General features: G+C 42.8%; 1 protein-coding gene across 2 annotated transcripts in view; it reads right to left on the bottom strand.

Annotated features, from left to right (window-relative positions):
* Window positions 1–23,610, bottom strand: part of Srpx (sushi repeat containing protein X-linked) — a 96,814-nt gene extending 73,204 nt beyond the window's left edge. For both annotated transcript variants that reach the window (XM_005323960.3, XM_005323961.3), the window contains exon 1: window positions 23,390–23,610. In XM_005323960.3, coding sequence (XP_005324017.1) covers window positions 23,390–23,483 — 94 coding nt within the window. In that variant the 5' untranslated portion in view covers window positions 23,484–23,610. The remainder of the gene's footprint in view (window positions 1–23,389) is intronic.
* Window positions 23,611–24,937: the final 1,327 nt, after the last annotated feature.

Raw genomic sequence — 24,937 nt, 5'->3', positions numbered from 1 at the left:
GCCAGTGGTCATGGCTAGCAATTTGTGGATGTGTGTCACATAAAGTCCAGTAAGAGAAACAGAGAAAATGGCTAGTCAGCCCTCTCAGAGGATCATAAATGTGTGTAACTTGCTTTGGAGAGGGGAGTAATAGCCATAACTTATATTTGCACTGTACATTACAAATCACCTCTCTAGGAGAGCAGGTGGCTTTGTTCATATTTGGTAGATGAAAAGAAAAGTTGGCCAAGTTCATCCAGCTAGCAGGTGGATAACAATGGTGAGCATCTTGCCATGTGTCTTCTTTGGTTTAAATGTCTGTCTAACCATTTTTGCCTGCCTTAAAAATTGGATTACTTATTTTCTTGTTATTGACTTTAGAGAGTTCTTTATATATTCTGGAAAAAGTCCTTTAACAGATATTTCATTTGCAAATATTTTCTCCAGTCTGTGGTTTGTCTTTTCATTCTCTTAACAGTATATTTCTTTTAAAAAATTTTAGTTATTGATAGACCTTTATTTTATTTATTTATACGAAGTGCTGAGAATTGAACCCAGTGTCTCACACATGCCAGGCAAGTGTGCTACCACTAAGCCACCACCCCAGCCCCTTAAGAGTATATTTTAAAGAGCAAACGTTTTAAATTTGGATAAAGTACAATTTATCAATCATACATTTCACAGACCGAGTTTTTGATGTCATATCTAAGAAATCTCTGCCTATCTTAAGCTCACAAAAGTTTCTCCCATGTTATCCTCACGAAGTTTTATACTTACAGGTTTTATATTTAGGTCTATGATCAATTTTGAGTTAATTTTCATTTAATAGAGTATTTGCTTTTGATTAAGGATGACAGAGAAGTCAGGGAGTGGGGAAGAGAGTAGGCACCAGTACCAGAAAACAATGGGAAATGAACCTCAGACATTTCCAAGGCTGTAGATTGCCTCAATTCTATGGACTTTCAACGAACATGGGCATGCCACATTCCATAGATAAATTGCCTAATACACTTGAATAGCTAGCTAGGGGTCCAACATTTAATCAGAATGCATCCAGAAAACATTCTAGGAAATTAAACTCCTATGTCTAATATGGCTTCCCAAATCATCCCTGGAGTGGATGACCTGCAGAGTTGACCATCATCATTTCCTGCTACTTTGCACATGCAAACCACTCCTCCCACAAAGAGTAGAATCTGCATTACCACTCCCAGCCCAAATCTGGGCCTACCTTATGATTTGCTTTAAATAATAGATTTGAGAGGAGTAATGCTGTGACAGTTCTGGGTTTATGCCTTAAGCATTTGGGCAGCTTTAGCTTTCATCCACTGGGAAAGTAGCTTCATGGAAAGATGCCCATTTACCCTAATGGACAGAAAGACAACATGGACAGATATAGAAAATATAGACAATGGAGACTACAAAAACTTGGAGAGAGAGGCCTGGCCATCTCAGCCATTCAGTCATTGCAGATGAAATGCCAAACATGTGAGTGGAGCCATCTTGGATCTTGTAGCCGCAAATGAGCCACCCTCACCAAGGATATCATGTGGATCAGAAATGAGCTGTTGCCACAGAGCCCTGCCCAAACTATGGAATCATGAGCAAATATGTAATTGCTTATTTAAATCACAAAATTTTCGGGTGGTTTCTTACAATACATAAGTAAAACACTACATAAGTAAAACAATTTCCAAGTTTACATCATAGAAGCTCCTCTTATAGTTCACTGACCAACCCAGATAGCTCTACTCAGCAGGAACCAATTTATCAGTAGAAAGAACTTCAAATGGGAAACCAAATTTTTGAGTTAAGTTCCAGTTTAGTCATCATCTATGTGAGCTCCCCCCAAAGCAGGCCCTAAGATAAGGTACAGTAGTTCATTTGGGAGGTGAGCCCAGGAACACAGTGATGGATTGGAGAAGAGAAATAGAGAAGGAAGGAAAGACAATGTGGTCACTGCTTACTGTGCCATTGCTGTGGGTCACCTTACTGGAGACTCCTCTTTCCTCTCTTATAGCCAACCACTACCCTTATGTAACTTCTTTCTCCATTAAGGATACTCTTAAATATCTATTTTTTTAAAATTTTTTTTAATATTTATTTTTCAGTTCTCGGCGGACACAACATCTTTGTTGGTATGTGGTGCTGAGGATCGAACCCGGGACGCACGCATGCCAGGCGAGCGCGCTACCGCTTGAGCCACATCCCCAGCCCTCTATTTTTAACTTGATTTCCACCAGAGAAATATGGCAGTAGAGTGGGCTGTTGATTCCTGTCAGACATGAGCTCTCAGGGTCAGCTTGCCTCCATAGCTGCTTCATCTAAGACAACCCTCTACCCCAACTCTTCTGCACAAGAGCTTAAAAGGAAGATTCTAGGCAGAGTGGATGGCACCCACAGTCCACAGGCACTCTGTCTTTAATTAGCAAAGAAAATGAAGGCAGCATGTAGCTTGTGAAATTTTAATTGTGGCCATATTTTACAGAGCTAACAAAAAAAAGTTAAAAGGCTAACTTAATAAATGAAAGCATTATTCTGGTCCAAAGGAAAAAGAATATTTTTCCAATTTAGTCTCCTTCTATCCTTTAATATTATGAAGGGCTAAAGTATGTCCCTACTCATTGGCTAGAGCTGAGAAAACAGGAAAAAGACAGGTACCTAGCTGGATGTGGGGGCTCATGACTCTAATCCCAGTTACTCAGGAGGCTGAGGCAGGAGGATCACAAATTGAAGGTTAGCCTCAGCAACTTACTGAGACCCTGTCCCAAAGTAAAATAAAATAAATAAAATGGTTGGGGACATAGCTCAGTGGTGGGTGCCTCTGAGGTTCAATCCCCAGGACTACACACACTTAAAAAGTCATCTCAATCTGAGGAGGTCAGTTCAAAGCAGGGGTCCCCAATAAATGCTAATTCCTGTTCCCACTCTGGGGCATCTCCAAAGACCTGGAGTTTGACTGTCCTCATTCAACACAGACAAAAAAGAGGATTTGCCTTTAAAATAAATCTAGATAGCGGAACAAAAGCAATTTTGTGATGTGGCATATGGTCCTCAAAAGTCCAAACTGTCCTCCACAGAGATCACCTGGGGTGTACTGAAAATTCCAGAAAGGAAGGGAATTTGCCGCAAGGCCTTCAGCAGGAGGACCTCAGGCCAAAGTGGAGGATGTGTGGCCCCTGAGAGCCAAGACATGGGAGGGAGATGATGAACTGGAAAAGAGCTCTCTTTTGCACCATCTTCACATTTGAGGACTGTCGAATTGCCTCTCTTTCCCGGCAAATGAGGTGATTTCACTTTTTCACATTTCTATTCAGAAAGCAAAAGCAAATCAAGAATCCACTCATCTACATGAGCTCTTGAGGCTTCATCTCCATTTAAACAACGACAGAGCAAAGATCTAGACAAAACTACTTGAAAGGTATACCTCTATTATGAACATCTGTACAGCAGAACACTCTGAATATTAAAAATCAATGTGTGCTAAGGGCATTTTGAGGGGGCCAGGTCTTCATTGTGCAGGTCTTTCTCACACATTTTAATGTGTTCAGCACCCTTAGCCTGTGCCCACTAAATGCCAGGAGGGCCCTTCTCCCATCATTGTGGTAACCAAAATCACCACCACATATTTCCAAATGTCCCCTGGAAGACTGGTGATGGCATGAAAGTTGCAGAACTTTCTTAAGCCCATTTATGCCCTGTCCATGCATATCTTTGCAAATATTTTTGGGCATGTGTGTATGTGTGTGTGTTTCTGGGGAGGGACCCCTGGGCCTCATGCATGCTAGGCAAGTTCTCTACCACTGAGCTACATCTCCTGCTCATCTTTTTTCTCTATAGTATAGTTAAACATATACAGTTCAGTGCAAACATCTTAAGTGTATATAGCTCAATGTGTGTTTTTTTTTAAGTATTTATTTATTTTTTAGTTGTAGTTGGACACAATACCTTTATTTATTTATTTTTATGTGGTGCTGAGGATCGAACCCAGGGCCTCGTGTGTGCTAGCTGAGCGCTCTACCGGTGAGCCACAACCCCAGCCCTCAATGTGTTTTTATATAGGAAACTTCTAGCAGGATGCCGTGGCACATGCCTGTAATCCCAGTGGCTGGGGAGGCTGAGGCAGGAGGATCATGAGTTCAAAGCCAGCCTTAGCAACAGCGAGGCCCTAAGCAACTCAGAGAGATCCTGTCTCTAAATAAAATACAAAAAAAGGGCTGGGGATGGGGCTCAGTGGTCAAGTGCCCCTGAGTTCAATCCCTGGTATTAAAAAAAAAAAAAAAGATATAGGACTCTTCCAGCACTCTAGAAGTTCTCCTTGTGGCCCCTCCCCCCAAGACAACTGCTATTTTGACTTCTAACACTATGAACTAGTTTTGCATATTGGTCTTGAACTTCAACTAAATGGAAGTGTCATGTGTATTTTTTTATGTCTGGATTCTTCCACTGAACTATATGTGTGTGAGATTCATCATTGTTGCTGCATGTGGAAACACATTCCTTTCCACTTGTTATTTCTTTAAAAATCATACACATCACCAGGCATGGTAGGACATGGCTGTAATCCCAGCAATTTGGGAGACTGAGAAGGGAGGATCGCTAGTTGGAGGCTAGCCTCAGCAAGATACTGAAGCTCTAAGCAACTAAATGAGATCCTGTCTCAAAATAAAAAATAAATAAATAAAAAGAGCTGGGGTTAAGCACCTTGGGTTCAGTTCCCAGTACCAAATAAATAAATTAAATTAAAATTAAAATCACACATATAGAAAAATATCTTGACATTTATATCAAATGACTAATAGTGGCAACTTCCAAAAAAGAGAATGGAGTCAGGAGGAAAATGAGGGGTGGGCCTGCCTTTAACTTTTTTCCTATAATTTTTTAAATTGATTTATTTAATATATGACAGCAGAATGCATTACAATTCATATTACACATATAGAGCACAATTTTCATATCTCTGGTTGTATACAAAGTATATTCACACCATTTCCTGTCTTCATACCTGTACTTTGGATAATAATGATCATCTCATTCCACCATCATTTTTAACCCCTCTGCCCTATCTAGAGTTCATCTATTCCTCCCATGCTTCCCCTCCCTACCCAACTATGCATCTGTCTCTTTATTAGAGAAAACATTCAGCATTTTTTGGGGAGGGATTGGCTAACTTCATTTAGTATTATCTTCTCCAATGCCATCCCTTTACCTGCAAATGCTATGATTTTATTCTCTTTTGTTGCTGAGTAATAGTCCATTGTGTATATATACCACATTTTCTTTAAACATTCATCTACTATAGGGCATCTAGGTTGGTTCCACAGTTTAGCTATTGTGAATTGTGCTGCTATAAACACTGACATGGCTGTGTCCCTGCAGTATGCTATTTTTAAGTCCTTTGGGTATAGACCAAGGAGAGAAATAGCTGGGTCAAATGGTGGTTCCATTCCCAGATTTCCAAGGAATCTCCATACTGCTTTCCATATTGGCTGCACCAATTTGCAGTCCCACCATCCTCGGCCAACACTTATTGTTGTTTGTATGCATAATAGCTGCCATTCTGATTGAAGTGAGATTTATCTTAGAGTAGTTTTGATTTGCATTTCTCTAATTGCTAGAGATGATGAGAAGTTTTTCATATATTTGTTAATTGATTGTATATCATCTTCTGAGAAGTGTCTGTTCAGGTCCTTGGCCCATTTATTGATTGGGTTATTTGGGTTTTTTGGTGTTTAGCTTTTTGAGTTCTTTATATACCCGAGAGATTAGTGGTCTATCTGATGTGTGAAGGGTAAAAATTTGCTCCTAAGATGTAGGCTCTCTAATCACCTCACAGATTGTTTCTTTTGCTCAGAAGAAACTTTTTAGTTTGAATGCATCACATTAATTTTTTATGCCTCTGAATATTTTCACACTGAGCATGTTCTATTTTTATAATTTTTTAAAAGCACTACTAAAGCACATTCATCAAAGGGAGTTGCAGCTTGCCTGAAACATCAAAAGGGCTATTTTATTCTATTTTTGAAGTACTGGGGACTGAACCCAGCTTTGCTCTATCACTAAGCTCCATCCCCAGCCCTTTTTATTTATTTTAAGACAAGGTCTCACTAAATTGCCCAACTGGCCTTGAACTTGAAATCCTCCTGTCTCAATCTCCCAACTCACTGGGATTAGAAGTATGTGCTGCTGCACCCAACTCAAATGAACCATTTTAAAGATAAGCAGAACTATTCAGATCACAGGGCCAAGAAAAGTAAACTATAACATAAGAGTTCTGTTTTCTTCCCCAAATGAAATGTTAAAATGGAGGCTGTGAGTTGCCTCATCTATTTCTGTTGAATTCTAGGTCTGGGTGGTTTTCTCATCCCTCACTCCCCTCTGTGGCCCTCAGCCACCAACTCATAATGGAGGTAGAATAACTTAGTGGTTCCTCCTACCTCACCTGCAACACTCAGCGTCACCAAGACTTTCAAACTAAGTGACAACACAGCAGTTACAAACCTGAGAGCAAACAAGGAAAAGTGTTCACGTGCAGGCCCAAGGTTGTGTCAACTGTAGCCCTGAGAAAAATGGCAAAGGACAAGTTCTGGAATGAGAGGTAGTGAGATGAAGTCTGAGAATTAAAGAGCAGTTCCCCTGATCTGAGAGCCATAACCTCTAATCTAAATGCTTCCAGAAGCTGGGTGCAGTGGCTCAGGACTGTAATCTCAGCAGCTTGGGAGGCTGAGGCAGGAGGAACACAAGTTTGAGGCCAGCCTCACAACTTAGCAAGGCCCTCAGTAACTCAGTGAGACTCTGCCTCTAAATAAAAACTAAAAGGGCTGGGGATGTGGCTCAGTGGTTAAATGCCCCTGGGTTCAATCCCTGGTACCAATAAATAAGTAATAAATAAATACTTCCAGGGGCTTTCCCACAGAAAAAAGGTTACTCACTGTGAGCTAAGATAGAAGCAAAAAGCCATTTGGACTTGGCTGGCCTAGAAAGATGAGTCTGGGATTTGGGTGAGGAAATTTTCAGAGGAGAGGAGAGTATTCTGAAAGGAAGAAATGTGCAGAGGAGAAGAGGGAAATATCCTAAGGGCTCTTCCCCAGCTTTCTTCATATTTTAATACACAAAAACACATTTTAAAGAACATATGTTTGCAACAGTCAAAGGCTGGTGGCTTTCAACTTGAGGAAACTTTTCTTCAGCAAGTATGCACAGAAACTGCTTGGAGGGACAGATGTAGGACAGATGATTCTACCCCAAGATTGCCCCCCTTTGAACACACAGTAGTCATTGCCACCACTAAATACTTTGATAAATTCAATGTCATGTTCCCAAATGTTCTCTTCTGAGATTAAAAACACAGTTCTCATTAAAAACAATAAACACAAAACATTAGTCTAATGAGATACTCTGAGAAAATGATGTGGAAATATCTACACCAATGGTTCTCATACTGGAGTGTACATCAGAATCATTTAGGGGATTGATTAAAACACAGATTTCTGGGTCCAAGTTCCCCCATGCCCTACTTCTGGTTCAGTAACTCTGGGGTGAGGCCTGGAAATTTTTATATCTAATATGTTCCCATGTTGCTACTGGTCTGGGGACTGTACTTTGAGTTCTGTAGTTTTCAGCCAGATGCAGTAGTGCAGATCTATAATCCCAGCAGCTCAGGAGGCTGAAGCTGGAGGATCAGAAGTTCAAAGTCAGCTTCAGCAAAAGTGAGACCCTAAGCAACTTAGCAAGATCTTGTCTCAGAATAAAAAATAAAAAAGACTGGAGGGCTGGGGCTGGGGCTCAGCAGTAGCACACTTGCCTGGCATATGTGAGGCACTGGGTTTGATTCTTAGTACTGTGTATAAGTAAATAAAGGTCTATCAATAACTAAAAAAATATTTTTTAAAAAAGGCTGGAGATGTGGCTCAATGGCTAAGCACCCCTGCACTCAATCCCCAGGTATGAAGAGAGAGAGAGAGAGAGAGAGAGAGAGAGAGAGAGAGAGAGAGAGAGAGAGAGAGAGAGAGAGAGAGAGAGAGATTGTGGTCTTCGTTATTTCTCTCTGTCCTGTCTCAGAGAGTAACAATATACATTAGCATATGAGCAGTTGTATTGTACAATTAAAAAAACCTACTTAATCCAGTGTCTTTAGCCATTTTGTCTTGCTACAACTGTACATCTGAGACATAGCAATTTATAAAGGAAAGTGGCTTATTTTGGCTCATGGTTCTGGAGCCTGGGAAGTTCAAGACTGGGCAGCCATATCTGGTAAGGGCCTCATGATGCTATAACTCAGGGTGAGGAGAGAGGAAGGACAAGCGGGTGGATGTGTTCAGACACACACACACACACACCAAAAAAAAACAAACAGTAGCCTCACTTTATAATAACCCATTATTAACAGGGACTAATCAATCTTGTGAGAACAAGAACTCACTCTCATGAGAAAGGCACTAAACCATCCTAATAACCTAATCACCTCTTGAAGGTCTCACCTCCCAACATCACCACATAGGCAATCAAATTTCAACATGAGCTGGGCGTAGTGTCACATGCCTGTAATCCCAGCAACTCAGGAGACTGAGGCTGGAGGATCACAGGCAAAAGGCCAGCCTCAGCAACTTTGTGAGACCCTCTCTCAAAATAAAGAATAAAGGAGGGGCTGGGATGTAGCTCAATGATCAAGTGACTCTGAGTTCAATCCTCAGTACCACTTAAAAAAAGAAAAAGAAAATGTAAAAGAAAGAAAGAAAAAAAAGAAAGAGAAAGAAAAAGGAAAAGAAAGAAAGATAAAGAAAAAAGAAGAAAGAAATTCAACAAGGGTTTTGAAGGAGACAATACTGATAGCATCCAACATTTCCCAACCTCCCCAAATTTGAATTTTATATAATGCATCGTGCTGTCCATAGAATATCTATGATTGTCTTTGAGAAGCAGTGCTTCATGGAAGTGGGTAGAAGGCAGTGGAGGGCTGTGGGTCATACCACGTATCAGAGGAAGCAGATGTGGAGGGACCAGAGCCTGTTTCCAGAAATCCAGGCAGCATTAAGGAAATCTGTCAGCAGGCAGCAAAAGCCAGTCCCTTTGCAGCTTGGATTAGGACACTGGGTCTTGGCCAACAATCGGCAAGAATAAAACAAGGACCTAGTTTCTAGAGGGTTTAAGATCTCCAGATGGTAAAAGCCTCAAACCTGAAGAATGAGACACCCAGCTCTGTGCCCCATAAATTAACAGTACATTATATAAGTGAGTTACAACATGCTGGCCTCAACCTCCAACGTGAATCCTGAGCTGAGCTGCATGTTGGGGAAGAAGCAATTCCAAACACTTAAGCCTTCTGTTAAAAGGTAGGTTCTGATTTCATAGGTCTGAGTTGGTGTTCAAAATTCTACATTTCTTTAAAGCTTTCAGGTGAAGCCAGTTCTGGGATCACACTTTCAGTAACAAGGCCTCAGGTTAGGGGTTGGCAGAATTTTTCTGTAAAGAAGAGGGATTTTTTTTTTTTTTGTAGCTTTATAGGCCATATGGTCTCTGTCAAAACTACTCAATTCTATTATATCACCAAGTAGCCATAGGCAAATACTGAAATGAATAAACACAGCTGTGTTCCCATGACAAGGAAATTTGAATTTTATATAATTTTCATGTGCCACAAACTAGTATTCTTCCCTCCAGTTTTTCAACCACTTAAAAATTTTTAAAACCATTCTTAGCTCAACTGATCATATAAAAACAGAAGGAGGAGCTGGGTGTGGTGACACATGCCAGTATCTCAGAGAGTAGGGAGGGTGAGGCAGGAGGATTGCATGATCGAGGCCAGCCTCATCAATTTACCAAGGCCAATTTAGCGAGATCCTGTCTCAAAATTTAAAAAAAAAAAAGGTGGGGGGTGGGGTTGGATATGTGGTTCAGTGGTTAAGTACCCCTGGCTTCAGTCCCTGGAACCCACCCTCTCCACCAAAAAGAAAAAAACAACAACAAAATTGAAAAACAAATGGAGGACAAATCTGGTCTGCCTGGAATAATTTGTAGACTCCCCGCCCACCCCAGATTACTATCCCCCCAGATTACTGTTCCCTATCCCAGATCTATCAAATCAAAAAAAATCCAGAAGTGGGGCCCTGGAAACCTCATTTTGTTAGACTCCCCAGGTGACCCTAGTTCTTCCCATACCCCCCAAAAGGCAACAGATCTCCTTTAAATGTTGGTAGCAGCTCACTCTTTCTGATTTGCCAATTTGTGGAGTCTGGGGGGCTTAATGTGAAGGGCTGGATGTGCTCCCAACCTCCCCACTAGTTTCACTGTCACCCATTCTCCAAGGACCTGCTTCCTCCTTAACTCCCTTGGCATTGACTTCTGATATGAAGATATGTAGTCCTTCTGTCTCTGGCGGTTGTTCAGTTCCAGCAATGCTCAGCTCTGGGACAGGGTCTAGTTAGAAAGGCAGAGGAACCCTGATCACACTCGCCTAGTTTTCTTAATAGGCAGAGGTTAACAAGGAACATCTTAGCTGCAGGGAAAATCCCTGCAAAGGGCCCTGTTACAGAGACAGCTGAAGGGTAGGCCAGGCAGGGCTGCACTCTGGCATGAGGACTTAGAAGGAATGAAGTCAAGGTCCCCTGAAGGGTTTGTTTTTGTTTTTGAGTTAGGGAAGGGAGAAGAAACCTAAAGGCTGTATGTGCTTATCTCAGGAATGTGGGGGAACTTAGGAAAGGAAGTCTAGCAGATTCAATGATGAAGGCAAGCCAACAGGAAAAGGGAGAGAAAGGGAAGTGAGACAATGTGTGGCAGTTACAAACAGGCCAGCCACCCTGTCTTGGCAAAGGGTTGAACTCACTTCATCAGACTAGTACTGCTTACATTTCACTGTGTCTAGGAATCATCAGCAGGATCTTGTTAAAGTGAAGATGCTGATTCAGTAGGTCTTGGGTGGGGCCCGAGCTTCTGCATTTCTGACTTGGTACCAGGTGATCCAAGGCTACAAGGATCCTGCTGACATGCAAGCACACCTTTTCATTCTGTTTTTTCTTTTAAATAGTCAAAAGGTGGCTGAGTGTGGTGGCACATGCCTATCATCCCAGCAGCTCAGGAGACTGAGGCCAGAGGATCATGAGTTCAAAGCCAGCCTCAGCAATTTAGCAAGCCCCTAAGCAGCTTAGTGAGACCCCATCTCAAAATAAAAAACTAAAAAGTGCTGGAGATGTGGCTCAGTGGGTTAAGAGCCCTGGGTTCAATCCCCAGTACCAAAACCAAATAAATAAATAAATAGTCACAGGCTTCAAAAAGCCTGGGGCCAAACCACTGACATTCAGGACTGCAAATATGGTTGTCTAGGGAGGTCCCTGCACCACAAAAGCCACTGTCACACCCGCCAAAACAGCAAGCAGGGTTTCAACTCTAATTTGCCCTCCCACTCTCCAAATCTTGAGTTCCGGGCCTGCCTCTATCATAATTTTCCTAACTAGCCCCAAATCTGTCTCCTGACCAAGCCCTGTGTCCATAGAACTACTTGGGAATCCTTTTCTAATTCACTCAAAGGTGCATTATAGGCTAGCAGGGTCCCTGAACTCAGCAGTGAGAAGGGGCAATTGCCACTGGCTGACTCTTGCTAGTATCCCACCATGGTTGGTGGAGAAGATACAAGTATCTTCAAACCTTGAGTGGAAGCTATTAGTGAGCTGGGATAAAATGATCTCATTTAATTTTTAAAAAAGACAGAAAATATAAGGGTTGGAGAGAATGTATAGATAGTAGGATCATCTTGCAGTTCTAGGGGGAAGGTAAAAGGGTGCAGACTAATACTTCTTAGAAAACAGTCGAATAGTTTCTCAAACGGGTCAACCTAGAGCTACCATAAACCCCAGCAGTTCCATTCTTAGGTTCATACCCAAGAAAAACAAAAACATCTATCCACATAAAAACCTGTACACAAATTTTCATTGAAGTGTTATTCCTGTTAGACTTAAAGTAGAAATAATCCAAATGCCCATTAACTGAACATATGAATCAAATGTGGTATATTCATAGAATGGAGTTTGTTCTCTCTCTCTCTCTCTCTCTCTCTCTCTCTCTCTCTCTCTCTCTCTCTCTCTCAGTGCTGGTGCTTTAACTCAGGGGTGCTTTATCATGGAGTCACATTCCCAACCCTTATTTATTTATTTATTTAAAGACAAGCCCCTCACTAACTTGCTGAGGCTGGCCTCAAGCTTGCAATCCTCCTTTCTTAGCCTCCTGAGCTGCTGAAAATTCAGATATGCACCTCCATGCCTGGCTTAGAATGGAATACTTGACCATAAGAAGGAATCAAGTATTGATGCATGTTACAATGTGGATAAACCTTGAAAACATTATGCTAAGTGAAAGAAAGGACAAGCATTGAATGATTCCACTTACTTGGAATGTCAAAATCAGACAAATCTATAGAGACAGAAAATAGACTATTGGTTGCCTAGAGATAGGGGTGATGAGGGATAGGCAGTGAAGGCTAAGAGACACAGTGCTTGTTTTCAAGGTAATGAAAATGTTCTAGAATCGACTGTGGTAATGGATATACAATTCAAGGATATACTAAAACCACTGAACCATACAGTTTAAATGAGTGAATTGTGTAGTATGTGAATTATGTCCCAATAAAGCTGTTAAGATGTCATCACAAATCAGGTGAGGAACTCAAAACAAGTAGTATAGAAACAAAGCTTTGTGGACCCTGATGTCCTCAAAAGGGAGCAAGATCTGGCTTTGGAGCAGCAACTTCTCAGAACTGTTGAGAAACATTCAAGCAGCCTCAGATATAAGACCTGAGAGTGCAGCCAAGTGTCCACATAAATAACAATGCTGGGCTGACCCCTGGTCAGGGGGCTCAGTTAATGCTGCACTGTGATTTATTCTTGTAAAATCTAGCTCCAACAGATACTTTTCCAGGAAGTACTAGATTGCGCCCTTTTGCCTTCCCCCTAGAACTGCAAGAAGATCCTACTATCTGTACAGCTCAGTCTGCTTCTAACTCTCTGAGTAACCTTCAAGTGACTGAGACCAGAGGCTTCTCACTAAAACACTGAGGCCAGAGGATCTTACTGTCTTGGACATCCTCTTAATCTAACACTGCACAGTTCCATGAATTAGGGAACCCATGTAGCAGAGCCTGGGTATGGATGAGAGAAACTTTTACAGGAATCTACGCAGGACCTGACACACCCACCCAGGGGCTCAGAACTAGCCAGGGGCATGATCCCCAACAGAAGCCACCCATACCCATGGAGAGTCTCCCAGGAACCAGGTTCCCTGTTAGGTCATGAGAATAAAAAAAGGAACAAGACTTTACAACCTGCCCATATGGCATCAGATTTATGAGTGGTTGATACTGAAACACTGTAATTTTTCCCCTTGAAAAGATTAATTAAACTCTAAGTATAAACAGAATTTCAATGTTTGCTATCAAAAACATTGGAAACTGGGCCCAGTGGTGCACGCCTGTAATCCCAACAACTCAGGAGGCTGAGGCAGGAGGACTGTAAATTGGAGGACAGTCTGAGCAACTTAGTGAGATCCCATCTCGAATTAAAATAAAAAGGGTTGGGGGGTATAGCATAGTGGTAAAGCACCCTGGGTTCAGAAAGAAAGAAAGAAAGAAAGAAAGAGAGAGAGGGAGGGAGGGAGGGAGGGAGGAAGGAAGGAAGGAAGGAAGGAAGGAAGGAAGGAAGGAAGGAAGGAAGGAAGGAAGGAAGACAGAGAAAGGAAATGTAACTTTGGCCTGACAAATGCTGAGTCATTGGCAACATGTCTGTCAGAGTCCCTATAAGGAATGGCCACTCTGGGAACAGTTTCTGAAGGTGGGGGACATGGCCACACCACCACTTCCTCACCATTCCACAATATGCCTGCAAACCCTTGGTTCAATGATAATGATAATCCTGTGGCCCTAATTTAATTGGTGTTTCGAACATTCTTGGATGTCTGGAATGGCAGATCCATTCAGCTCAGCCACACACACCATAAGTGACAGGCCAGGGTTAACCATTAGAGGATCTGGGGGAGTAACTAGCATGGAAAAAGTGCTCATTAAGCACAACTGGATGGATGTTGCAAATAGTCAGTGACAGCTGGAAAAACAAGTCACTGGTTCGTGAAGATGATACTACAGGTCAGTAAAAGAGCAGGACAGAAAAAGTATTGCAATGATATTTCAAAGCCAAGGCAGAAAGTCTACCCTCAATTTCTATGTTTGGATCTGTCTATTACTCATAAAAAAAATTTTTAAAACCAATATACGCAATTTACAACCTCAAGTCTCTGGGATAATCTAAACCATTATATCCAAACCCATTTATCTTCTCCCTGGAGAACAATGCATAACAAGGCATCCAATATGAGCTAAGGATTACGGGTGAGTGAATCATTCAGCTGAGGAATGAGTGCTCCAGAGGTTTCTGAGGCCAGAGTGCGCCATGCTCCCCGTAAGAGCCAGGTGCAATCAATTATCATCTGGAAACCTTGGGCGTTTAACAGTGCTACCAATGACTTTTGTCTTGCGCAAGCTTTTCCCTGAAATTTTTGTCTGGAAAGCCTACCCCCAGAATTCCCTGGTGTTTCTAAATGTCTTAGAATAATGTCCTGGGTGATATGATATCCAAGAGTCTCAGCAATTGACTCTGCCCTGCCTTGTTGCCTGTCCAGTTGGATTCTTTGGTTCAGGGTACTGTTAATTTCCACTGACATTTTGCTATCTTGTATTTCTTTTCCTTTGGAAAGTATCATCTTGGAAATTCTCATTAAATTCTGCAGGGATATTTGAAATAGAATGGTTCCATTCACAATTACTTCAATTAATCAACCCACAAATATTGATTCAAGATCTTTCCCCAGCTCCCAGACATTGTCCTGAGTGGGAAGTATAATAAGTTGCCAGATCACACCTGAAAGCAATTAGAATCACTAATTATATCTGTCTTGTTGGGTTTTGCTATTTATTTGTTTATTTTTTACCTTTTTTTTTAAGGTGTTGGTGATTGAACTCAGGGCCTCATACATGCTAAGTATGCACTCTATCATTGAGCTACACTCCCAATTTGGTGCTGGTTTTTCTTTCTTTCTTTCTTTTTTTTTTTTAATTTGGGGGTACTGGGGATTGAACTCAGAAACACTCAACCACTGAGCCACATCCCCAGCCCTATTTTGTATTTTATTTAAAGACAGGGTCTCACAATTGCTGAGGCTGGCTTTGAACTCAAAATCCTCCTGACTCAGCCTCCTGAGCTGCTGGGATTACTCAGCTGGTGCTGCTTTTTAAATGAGAACTGGAAACTGTACAGCTGGCTATAACTGGAAGGGCCACCTGCTCATTGATTGAACATTTTCCTACTCTGGTAATTTCATCTGAAACTTTGTTGACTTCTGTGTCCATGAAATGCACATGTTTTTTCATAGAATTCATGAAGAGGATCTAGTGATAAGTGCTTCTCAATTGGGGAAGATCCTTCTCTCTAGAAAAAGGACAGCCATACAGATTTTCATTTCAATTTGAAAGCGTTCTTAGGGAAGCCCACAGATGATTTAACCTTCCTTGAACCTTTAAGCATTGCCATCTGGGCATCAGCATCTCTTGGCATCAACTTCAGTATCCAGGTCCAGTATGCCTGTGTGTCTCTTCTTTGTACCCCTAAGGCCAACTGACTCATTTGTATTATAACATTTGCCAACTGAGATAACTCTGTGTCTATTTTCCCATAAGACAGGTAAATATCAAAGAGAAGGAATTATATACCTTCTTCATCCTCAAATCGCAACCATATTAACTATCTCATCATTTATGTCCACTTTTAATCTCTGACTAGAGCCCAAGTTTCATGAGAGAAGGCAGAAATTGATTCTATTTCAAAACTTGTTACCCAGAGAAGGAGCAGGATTAAAAGACCACATTTTCCTCCCCCCAAAAATGGCCCACAGAAATTAGCAGTCAAGCCAGGTGTGGTGATCCACACCTGTAATATCAGCTAATCAGGAGGCTGGCATAGGTTGATCACAAGTTCAAGGCCAGCTTCAGCAATTTAGTGAGGCCCTTACGCAACTTAGTAAAACCCTGCCTCAAAATAAAAATAAAATGATTTGAGAATATAGGTCAGTGGTAAAGTACCCCTGGGTTCAATCCTCAGTACCAGGAAAAAAAAATAGCAGTCAAGAAATCACACAGTTGAGAATTAAGGGGCTAGCTTGAGAATCTCTCTACAAACTGGAACTTGGGAGAGGTGATTATTCACGCTGCTAGTTTGGAAGTGAATCTTTAGCCTGAATATTAATCATCATTTGGCTGCTACAAATTTCATCCGATGCTATAGCCTGGCAAAAGTAAACCTTCTTCTGTTTAAACTCTCTCTTCACTTTCAATTGCCAATTTCAGTTGTGTTCACTGAAAGGGGAATTGATGTAGCACACATATTTGCATTTACTAAGGAAACCATTCAACTACTTTGGAAAGGCCTAGAGCAAAGCGTCCAACAAAAATAATAAATGCAAACTCCAGCTTGTGGCTGCTCTCAGTCTCTCAACTTACAGCCCCCAACAGGGAAAGTTATTGCTTAAACAGAGAGTGTTCATGGATTTAAAAGGAACCTCTGTAGACAGCAAGCCATAGTGTCTATGTAGATTCATGGTGGCACAAGGCCCTGTTTACCTGCACACATTTCTTTCAGGTTCGTTCCCATCTAATAGCCCAACACTGGAGTTGCAGGGTATAGTTAATTCAATAAGCACAAATATCCACTTGGCACTATATAGCACTTCTAGACATCGTGGGAAATACAAATAAGGGCAAGACATACCACAGCCCTGCTTTTAAGAGCTCAGAATCTATGAGAAGCAAGAGAAGTGCAAAGATTATGATAATGCATGGCATATGTGATAAATACCACCAGAGAGCCATGAAGAGCTGTAGGTGTTTAAAGAAAAGCAGAAGGTTTCTCATTTCAGGGATCAAAGAAAGGTTTGGGGGGCTGGGATGGTAGCTCAGTGGTAGAGTGCTTGCTTAGCATGTGTGAGGCACTGGGTTAGACTCTCAGCACCACACATAAACAAATAAATAAATAAAGGAACATCAATAATTAATAAAAAATATTTAGAAAAAGAAAGGTTTCAGGGGCTGGGGATGTGGCTCAAGCAGTAGCGCGCTAGCCTGGCATGCGTGCGGCCTGGGTTCGATCCTCAGCACCACATACAAACAAAGATGTTGTGTAACTAAAAAATAAATAATAAAATTCTCTCTCTCTCTCTCTCTCTCTCTCTCTCTCTCTCTCTCTCTCTCTCTCTCTCTCAAAAAAAAAAAAAAAAAAAAAAGAAAAAGAAAGGTTTCAAGGGACTGGGGGGTGTGACTCAGTTGTATAGCACATGCTTAGCATGTACCAAGATCAAGGTTTGATCCCCAGAATCACAGAAAGAGGAAAGGTTCCATCAGAATGTGTGTGTGTGTGGTGGGGTGCTGGATAATGGGAAGAATTTGGGCAGACAAGTGGCAAGTCGGGGGAAGCATTCCAGGTATAGGAAACGACTCTGTTGACAAGAAGAAGGAGATGTAACTCAAGTTCTGCAAGGACCAGGTAGTCTATTTTTGCTGGGTTATAGGAAATTAGGGGAGAGGGGCTCAAAAATTAGGCTGGAAGCAAACTATGTACCTGAAGATAACCACACAGAGAGAGGACAGGGATCTGCTGCTCTGAGTTTCCAAATAGTGCTACAATTATCAAGAATACAAATAATAATAAGTGTTGGCAAGAATGTGGGGGACAAGGTACACTTGTACATTGTTGGTGTGACTGAAAATTAGCGCAACCACTCTAGACAGCAGTATGGAGGTTCCTCAAAAGGTAGGAATGGAACCACCATATGACCCGACTATCCCACTCCTTGGTATTTATCCAAAAGTTCCCAAATCAGCATACTATAGGGATCAATGTTCAAGGCAGCTCAATCCACAAATGTCAAGCTTATAAGCAACCTAGGTGCCCATTAACAAGATTAATGGATTCAGATGAAGGGGAACAGAGGGAGGGAGGAGGAAAGGGTAAGAAGTACTGAGGACTAAATCAGAGCAAATTATATTTCGTGCTTGTATAATTATTTCCAGATGAACCTTAATATTATGTATAACAAAAAAGGCGCTAAGTCAATGTTCTTAAAAGACCAGTATCTGGCTAAAGGAAGAAAAAAATGAGTTCAAGTGAAAGACTCAAAAGGAAAATATTACAGCAATAATATAAAAGAGAAGGGCTGTGCCTTGATTATGGTGTGAGGACTGATGAGGTGGGAAGGTTTCAAGTTGGCACTTTAATGATGGTTTCTAGAGTCTTATTCAGCTCACAAATCTGTGAAATGAGAAGTAGTAACAACAATGTACTGTACCAAAAGTGTCATCAGTGAAGACAATGTCAGACAAAAACGGCCTGCACTCCCTAACACATCTCCTTTCTATTGCAGAGTAATTTTGTCAGCTGATTACATGTTTAAACCCAAATAGAAATTTCTAGCCTGCTCCTGGTGAGACTTTAATTGTATAGCTTGAGCCAGGTGTTTTGCTCCTAATACTTATCTCGAAATGTGACATTTCAGAAGACTGCCTTGGCTGATACGATTTGCTTTGGTGTTTTGCAAATCTTGCTCAGTTTTTCTCACTGGTGAAGCAAGGCTACTTTACCAGTTTTCTCCACCTAAGAATATTCTGAAAGCCTTTCTTAGGTGACTTCGGTGCTCATTCCCTATCTTTGGCTCTGCAGATGGAGATGGAGTGAATTTCCAAAATCTCACATGTAAGTAAGGAATAGAATCAATCAAAATTCCCATCTCACAATCAATCAACAAATATATGAAAAAATGTTCAACATCTCTAGCAATTAGAGAAATGCAAATCAAAATTACTCTTAAGATTTCATCTCACTCCAGTCAGAATGACAGCTATTAAGAATACAAACAACAGGGCTGGTGTTGTGGCTCAGTGGTAGAGTGCTCGCCTAGCATGCATGAGGCACTGGGTTTGATCCTCGGCACCACATAAATGTAAAATAAAGATATTGTGTCCACCTAAAAACTAAAAAATAAATATTAAAAAAGAACACAAACAACAATAAGTGTTTGTGAGGATATGGGGGAAAGGCACACTCATACATTGCTGGTGGAACTGCAAATTGGTGCAGCCAATATGGAAAGCAGTCAATATGGAAAGCAGTATGGAGAATCCTTGGTAAAGTGGGAATGGAACCATGGGATAGCTTTTGACCCAGTTATCCCACTCCTCAGTCTTTACCCAAAGGACTTAAAAACAGCATACTACAGGGAAACAGCCACATCAATGTTTATAGCAGATCAATTCATATTAGATGAACTGTGGAACCAACCTAGATGCCCATCAGTAGATGAATGGATAAAGAAAATGTGGTATATATACACAATAGAATATTATTCAACATTAAAAGAGAATAAAATCATGCCATTTGCAGGTAAATGGATGGAGTTGAAGAATACAGTGCTAAATGAAGTTAGCCAATCCCCTCAAACCAAATGCTGAATGTTTTCTTTGATTTAAGGATGCTGATTCATATGTGGTTGAGGTGGGCATGGGAGGATTAGATGAACTCTAGATAGGACAATAGGGAGGGAGAGGAAGGGAGCAGGCATGGGGATAGGAAAGACAGTGGAATGAGATGGACATCATTCCTAAGTACATATATGAAGACATGGATGGTGTGACTTTACTTTGTGTACAACCAGAGATATGAAAAATTGTGCTCTTTTTGTGTAATATGAATTATAATGCATTCTGCTGTCATATATAACAAATTAAAATCTAAAAAATTCCCATCTCAGCAACATGCAGTGGCACATGCCTGTAATCCCAGTGGCTTGGGAGGCTAAGGCAGGAGAATTGTGAATTCAAAGCCAGCTTCAGCAACTTAGTGAGGCCCTAAGCAACTTAGTGAGACCCTGTCTCAAAATATTTTAAAAAGGGTTAGAGATACGGCTCGGTGGTTAAGAGCCTCTGGGTTCAATCCCTAGTACCAATTAAAATAAAAAATAATAATTCACACAATAAGAAATGCTTACGATATGGGTAAAAGGAACACTTTTACACTGTTGGTGGGATTGTAAATTAGTACAACCATTATGGAAATTAGGATGGAGGTTCCCCAAGAGATTCCAAACGGAACCACCATTGACCCAGCTATACCACTCCTTGGTATTTATCTTAAAGAATTTAAAAAGTCAGCATACTATAGTGATACATTCGTACCCATGTTTATAGCAACAATATTCACAAGAGCCAAATTATGGACCCAGCCTAGGTGTCCATCAACAGAGGAGTGGATAAAGGAAATGTAGTGTATATACACAATGGAGTTTTACTCATCCATAAAGGAAAATTAAATTATGTCATTTGCAAGAAAATGGATGGAACTAGAGACCATTATGTTAAAGGCATAAGTCAAACCCAGAAAGTCAAAGATCACATGTTTTCTCTCATATGTGGGAGCTAGAGAGGAAAAAGGAAGAGAAAGGTGGCAGGGGACTGGGGCTGGGGGATGCCTGCCATGTGCAACTAGAAGGGAGACCAGTAGAGTAGAGGAAGAGGAGTGGGGAAGGGAGGAAGAGAGGGAAAGACAAAGTTCAACTCCCTGGATTCAATCCTTGGTACCAAAAAGTGAAAATAATTAATTAATTAAAAAATAAAAAATAAAAAGGGCTGAGGATGTATCTCAGTGATAGAGCACCCTGGGTTCAATCCCCAGTATGAGAAAAACAAAACAAAACAAAACAACCCTCCATCATCTCTCATAAGCATACAAACACAATCAAACACACACAATTTTTTTTAAGATTTTTTTTTGAGAGAGAATTTTTTAATATTTATTTTTAGTTATTGGCAGACACAACACTCTTGTTTGTATGTGGTGCTGATGATCGAACCCGGGCTGCACGCCTGCCAGGCAAGCACGCTACCCCTTGAGCCACATCCCCAGCCCCCAAACACACACAATTTTACTAGTAAATCTCCGTAGACTTCCTGTGTTTTTTTGGTGGACACTGCATCTTTGCTAGGCTGCAAAGAAAAAATCAGAGAGCCAGAAAAGCTGCATCAAATTCGAAGATGGAAGAACTCCAGAGACCTTCCAGGGGTGGGAATGGGAATGATTTATTCTCACTCTGACAGATTTGCTATAAAAGCTCAGATGGTTACATAATTGGGGTGCTGATGAGGCCCTGGATCACTACCTCTCTCTTTTAGAAGTTCCAGATTCAAAACTGCTTACTTTCTCTCTTACTAGAGACATGATGTACACTCTGAAGTGATCTTTAAAATCTGTCACCCACACTTGAGGGTAAACTCAATGGATGTGATCTACCTCTGGACCCATGGGTCTGGAGAGTTCTCCCTCCCCAGCCTTCCCAAACCTCTGGCTTGAACTGAAATCTGCTCCTTTGGATTCAAAAGCCCCAGCAGAGCTCATTTCCCAACATACCCCAGAGGAGTGCATTTCAAGCTGCTCCAACTGGCTTTAGTTCATCTGTTGTCCGAGTAGACTCAGAGGGCAGGTTAGGAATCAATGGAAGTGGTGACAAAGAGGAACACAGTGGCTCCTCGAGGAGGGGACCTTCAGACTGGCAGAGGGAACCAGGGAAGCCAGGAGCAAGGCCCAAAACATGAAGAATAGTAAGTGTCCCAACTGGCAAATGTGTGATCTTGTGGGTGCTGGGTCTTGGCAGCAAGCTATACTATATAAGGGTAGAAGCTGAAAGAAAGGAATGGGGAGGGCAGAGCAAGGGGGGTTAGGGTCCGATTGAAAAGGAGAGGAGACTCCTGCCTGAGAATGGCTCAGCCAGAAGCTGAGATTCTGAGGGTGGCTCACAGGTACCTCCCAATTCAGTGTGAAAGGTTCCACCTTCTCATCTCCCCCAAAGCTGCTCCTGGTCCACTTACTGACCTCCTCTTCCCCTAAAGGTTCATTTTATCCTCACTCCTGCCAAAGCAGGTGGGAGTGGGGACACCAACACACCATGAGAATTGCAGTTGCCTGGCACTGAGGATGATCTCCTTTCTACTTTGTCGAGTCAGTTCCTACAAAAAAGCTTAAAACTTAGAAGCATCAGCTCAGAGCCCAAATGTTCCTGTTTACTAATCTACACATTCGTTTTACACATTCATTCATTTGGAATACGCAGAGGATTTCCAGCAGCCATCCCCTACATCTTCTAAGCATCTACCTGGGAACCCTTACTCATTTTATCAGAATTTGAGAGGTTCTTTCTCAGACCCCACTTTATTTTTAAAATATTTATTGGTGCTGGGAACTCAGAGGTGCTTTACCACAGAGCTACATCCCCAGCTCATTTTCATTTTATTTTTTGAGACAGTCTTGCTAAGTTGCTTAGGGCCTCCCTAAATTGCTGAGGCTGGTCCCAAACTTGTGATCCTTCTGCCTCAGTCTCCTGAGTTACCGAGATTAAGGCCTGTGCCATCCAGACCTCATAGTGTTGATGAATGCAAAGCCAAATATTTACATGCCTCATAGTTCATGTCACCCACTTTCCCATCAATACTAAATTAAAAGCCCATGCATGGATTTCCTTTTCATTCCAAGGCCACAGGGGTACATGGCATGTTGCTCTGTTCCCTTGAATCTCACTGTAGAAGAAGTTAGCTGGAGCTTTTTAAAGGGCATTTCCAAAGAGATTTTTACCTACATCACGAGAGCCCCCAGTAAACCCCAGGATTCCCTTAGATGCTGGAGGCCACGCCCTCCCTCAACAAGCAGCCGCACCCCCTGCCCAGTAGAGCTGCGCGCTTCTCCCTCTTTCCCTGGAGCTAACCAAGTGCATGCCACATGTCACCACTCTCAGCTGGCACCTTTCCCTCAGAGGAGCAGACTTTCTTGGAATCCCCAGCAGGGGGGGTTAAGAGATGCGGGGGAGGCTCCGCCCGTGAGGTCCACAGGAATCGCTTTCTCTGCCCAGACCAGGGACTTCCAGAGGGAGGGAGTAGGGACTTCTTCCAGGCAAGCAGCCAGGCCCGGAGCCCTGGCCGTGTGCAACCGTGTGAGGGGCAAAATGCCGGGTGATGAGAAAGTAGCAAGCCTGCAGCCAAACTTTCTCTTCGAAGCCTCGTATGCGATCACGGGTGTGATTTGAACTTTGGAGCCCTGGAAGCAAAGGGAGCTCGGGCTCGGACTCCGGGCGCTGCGAGGGCACCCAGCGTCTGGCGTTGCGAGAGGCTGCTCTCCCTTCCAGGTGCCCAGGCGCGAGCCCGGCTCCGCGTCGCCCAGTTCCTGGGGCTATGACTGACGAGTTGGGAGTAAACAAAGGGTGGCCCCCGTACCTCCCTGATCAGGAGTAAAAGGTTCCAGCGGCCGTGGTGTCCAGCTGGGGAGAAAGCCCCACCTCTGGCTCCTACCTGGAAAGCAGCGGCTCGGCGGGACAAGCAACAGGAGCAGAAGGAGCAGCGCGGGCGGCAGCAGCAGCGCGGACCGGAGTCCCGGGCTCCCCATGGCCAGCGGGCACTTCGCTGGGCTCAGCAGCGCAGCACAGCGCGCTTCCAGGGGGCGGCAGGAGACCGAGCAGACCTGGGGGCTGCGCTGCTAGCCCGCCAAGGCCGGGCTGGAAAACTCCTCCTCTCGCCTCTTTCCCTCCCTCTTTCCCCTCCCTCCTGCCTGGGGACTGCCCTCCTTCCTCCGCCTCCCTGGAATACAGCGCAGTTTGGGGCTCCGACCCACCCACCTACCCGCTCCTTTTGTGTCAGCGATTCTTCTGGAAAGGAGGCTGTCCCCCAGAGCCAGAGATCGCCAGGGACGTGCCCCCAGCAAACCAACAAAATATTCCAAGAGTATCTTTCTTTACTCCACTCGCACGTCCCCCTTACCCCCAATATATACTGGTGACTCCACAGCCTCGCAGATCCTGGGACTCTAGAATGATGCCATCTGCGCAAAAATCTTCCTGAGTCACACACAGAGAGAAGTAACAACCTAGAGGTCCATAGTGACCCACTGAGGCTGGATACTACAGCCAGGTCGCTGATTAACCCTAATGACCACGCCCCAAGTTCGCTGTCATTATGCCCACCGTACCAAAAAGAAAATGCCGCTTAGAAACTTGCTTAGGTTCCTGCTGTCATGGGCAGAGCGGGAATTAGAACCCAGGTGTGCAGATAGGCCAGCGACAAAGTTGATGCTACAGGGCTTTTTGCTTCTCTTTTGCAAAGGAATGACTCAGGCGGGGCTAGGTTTGCGCCCGCCGAGCTGAGGTTTAGGATGGGATCTAAGGCTCTCCTTCCAGGCTCAGCTGATGGGACAGAGTACAAAGCACAGAAAGTTCCCTGTCTCATCCTCAGAGATCCAGCTGCAGTTTCCCGAAGCCATATCCCCCATATTTCCTGGGTTGTTCTCAGCCACCCCAAGGACATCAGGACCAGCCCAGAGTCTCCACCCTGTGGCCTGGCGTCAGGATAAGGTTTCGAGGCTGTCCCCAGGATGGATTTGGTTTCTTTGAGGCATTTGAGAAAGCCTCTCCACAGTTTTGATTTTTGTTATGCTTTTGGTAAACCCATAAGGCAGTTCTGTGCTTCTTTGCTGCCACAGCGAAGTAATTTTTGTTTTGATTTTTGTTTGTTTTTCATACTGGGGATTGAACCCAGGGGTACTCTACCACTGAGCTACACCCCCAGTTCTATTTATTTATTTATTTATTTATATTTTGAGAGAGTCTCAAAGTTGCTGAGGGTCTAGGTAAGTTGCTGAGGCTGGCCTTGGATTTGCAATCCTCCTGCCTTAGCCCCCACCCCCAGTCAAACCACAACTCCCAGCCAGAGAGTCCTTAAATAAGGCAAATTCCAATGGGGGCTGCTACATTAAGTTATACAGTTCAGGCCCTGCCCAAAGGCTCCAAGAGGAGAGCCAAAATCCATCTGCCTTTGGGTGCATTGACAGGGACCACATCCACTGTA

This window comes from Ictidomys tridecemlineatus, chromosome X, assembly GCF_052094955.1.
Source record: "Ictidomys tridecemlineatus isolate mIctTri1 chromosome X, mIctTri1.hap1, whole genome shotgun sequence".
In the NCBI taxonomy this organism is placed as follows: Eukaryota; Metazoa; Chordata; class Mammalia; order Rodentia; family Sciuridae; genus Ictidomys; species Ictidomys tridecemlineatus.
The sequence above is the reverse complement of the archived record's forward strand: the minus strand, read 5'-3'. Positions and strand labels throughout refer to the sequence as shown.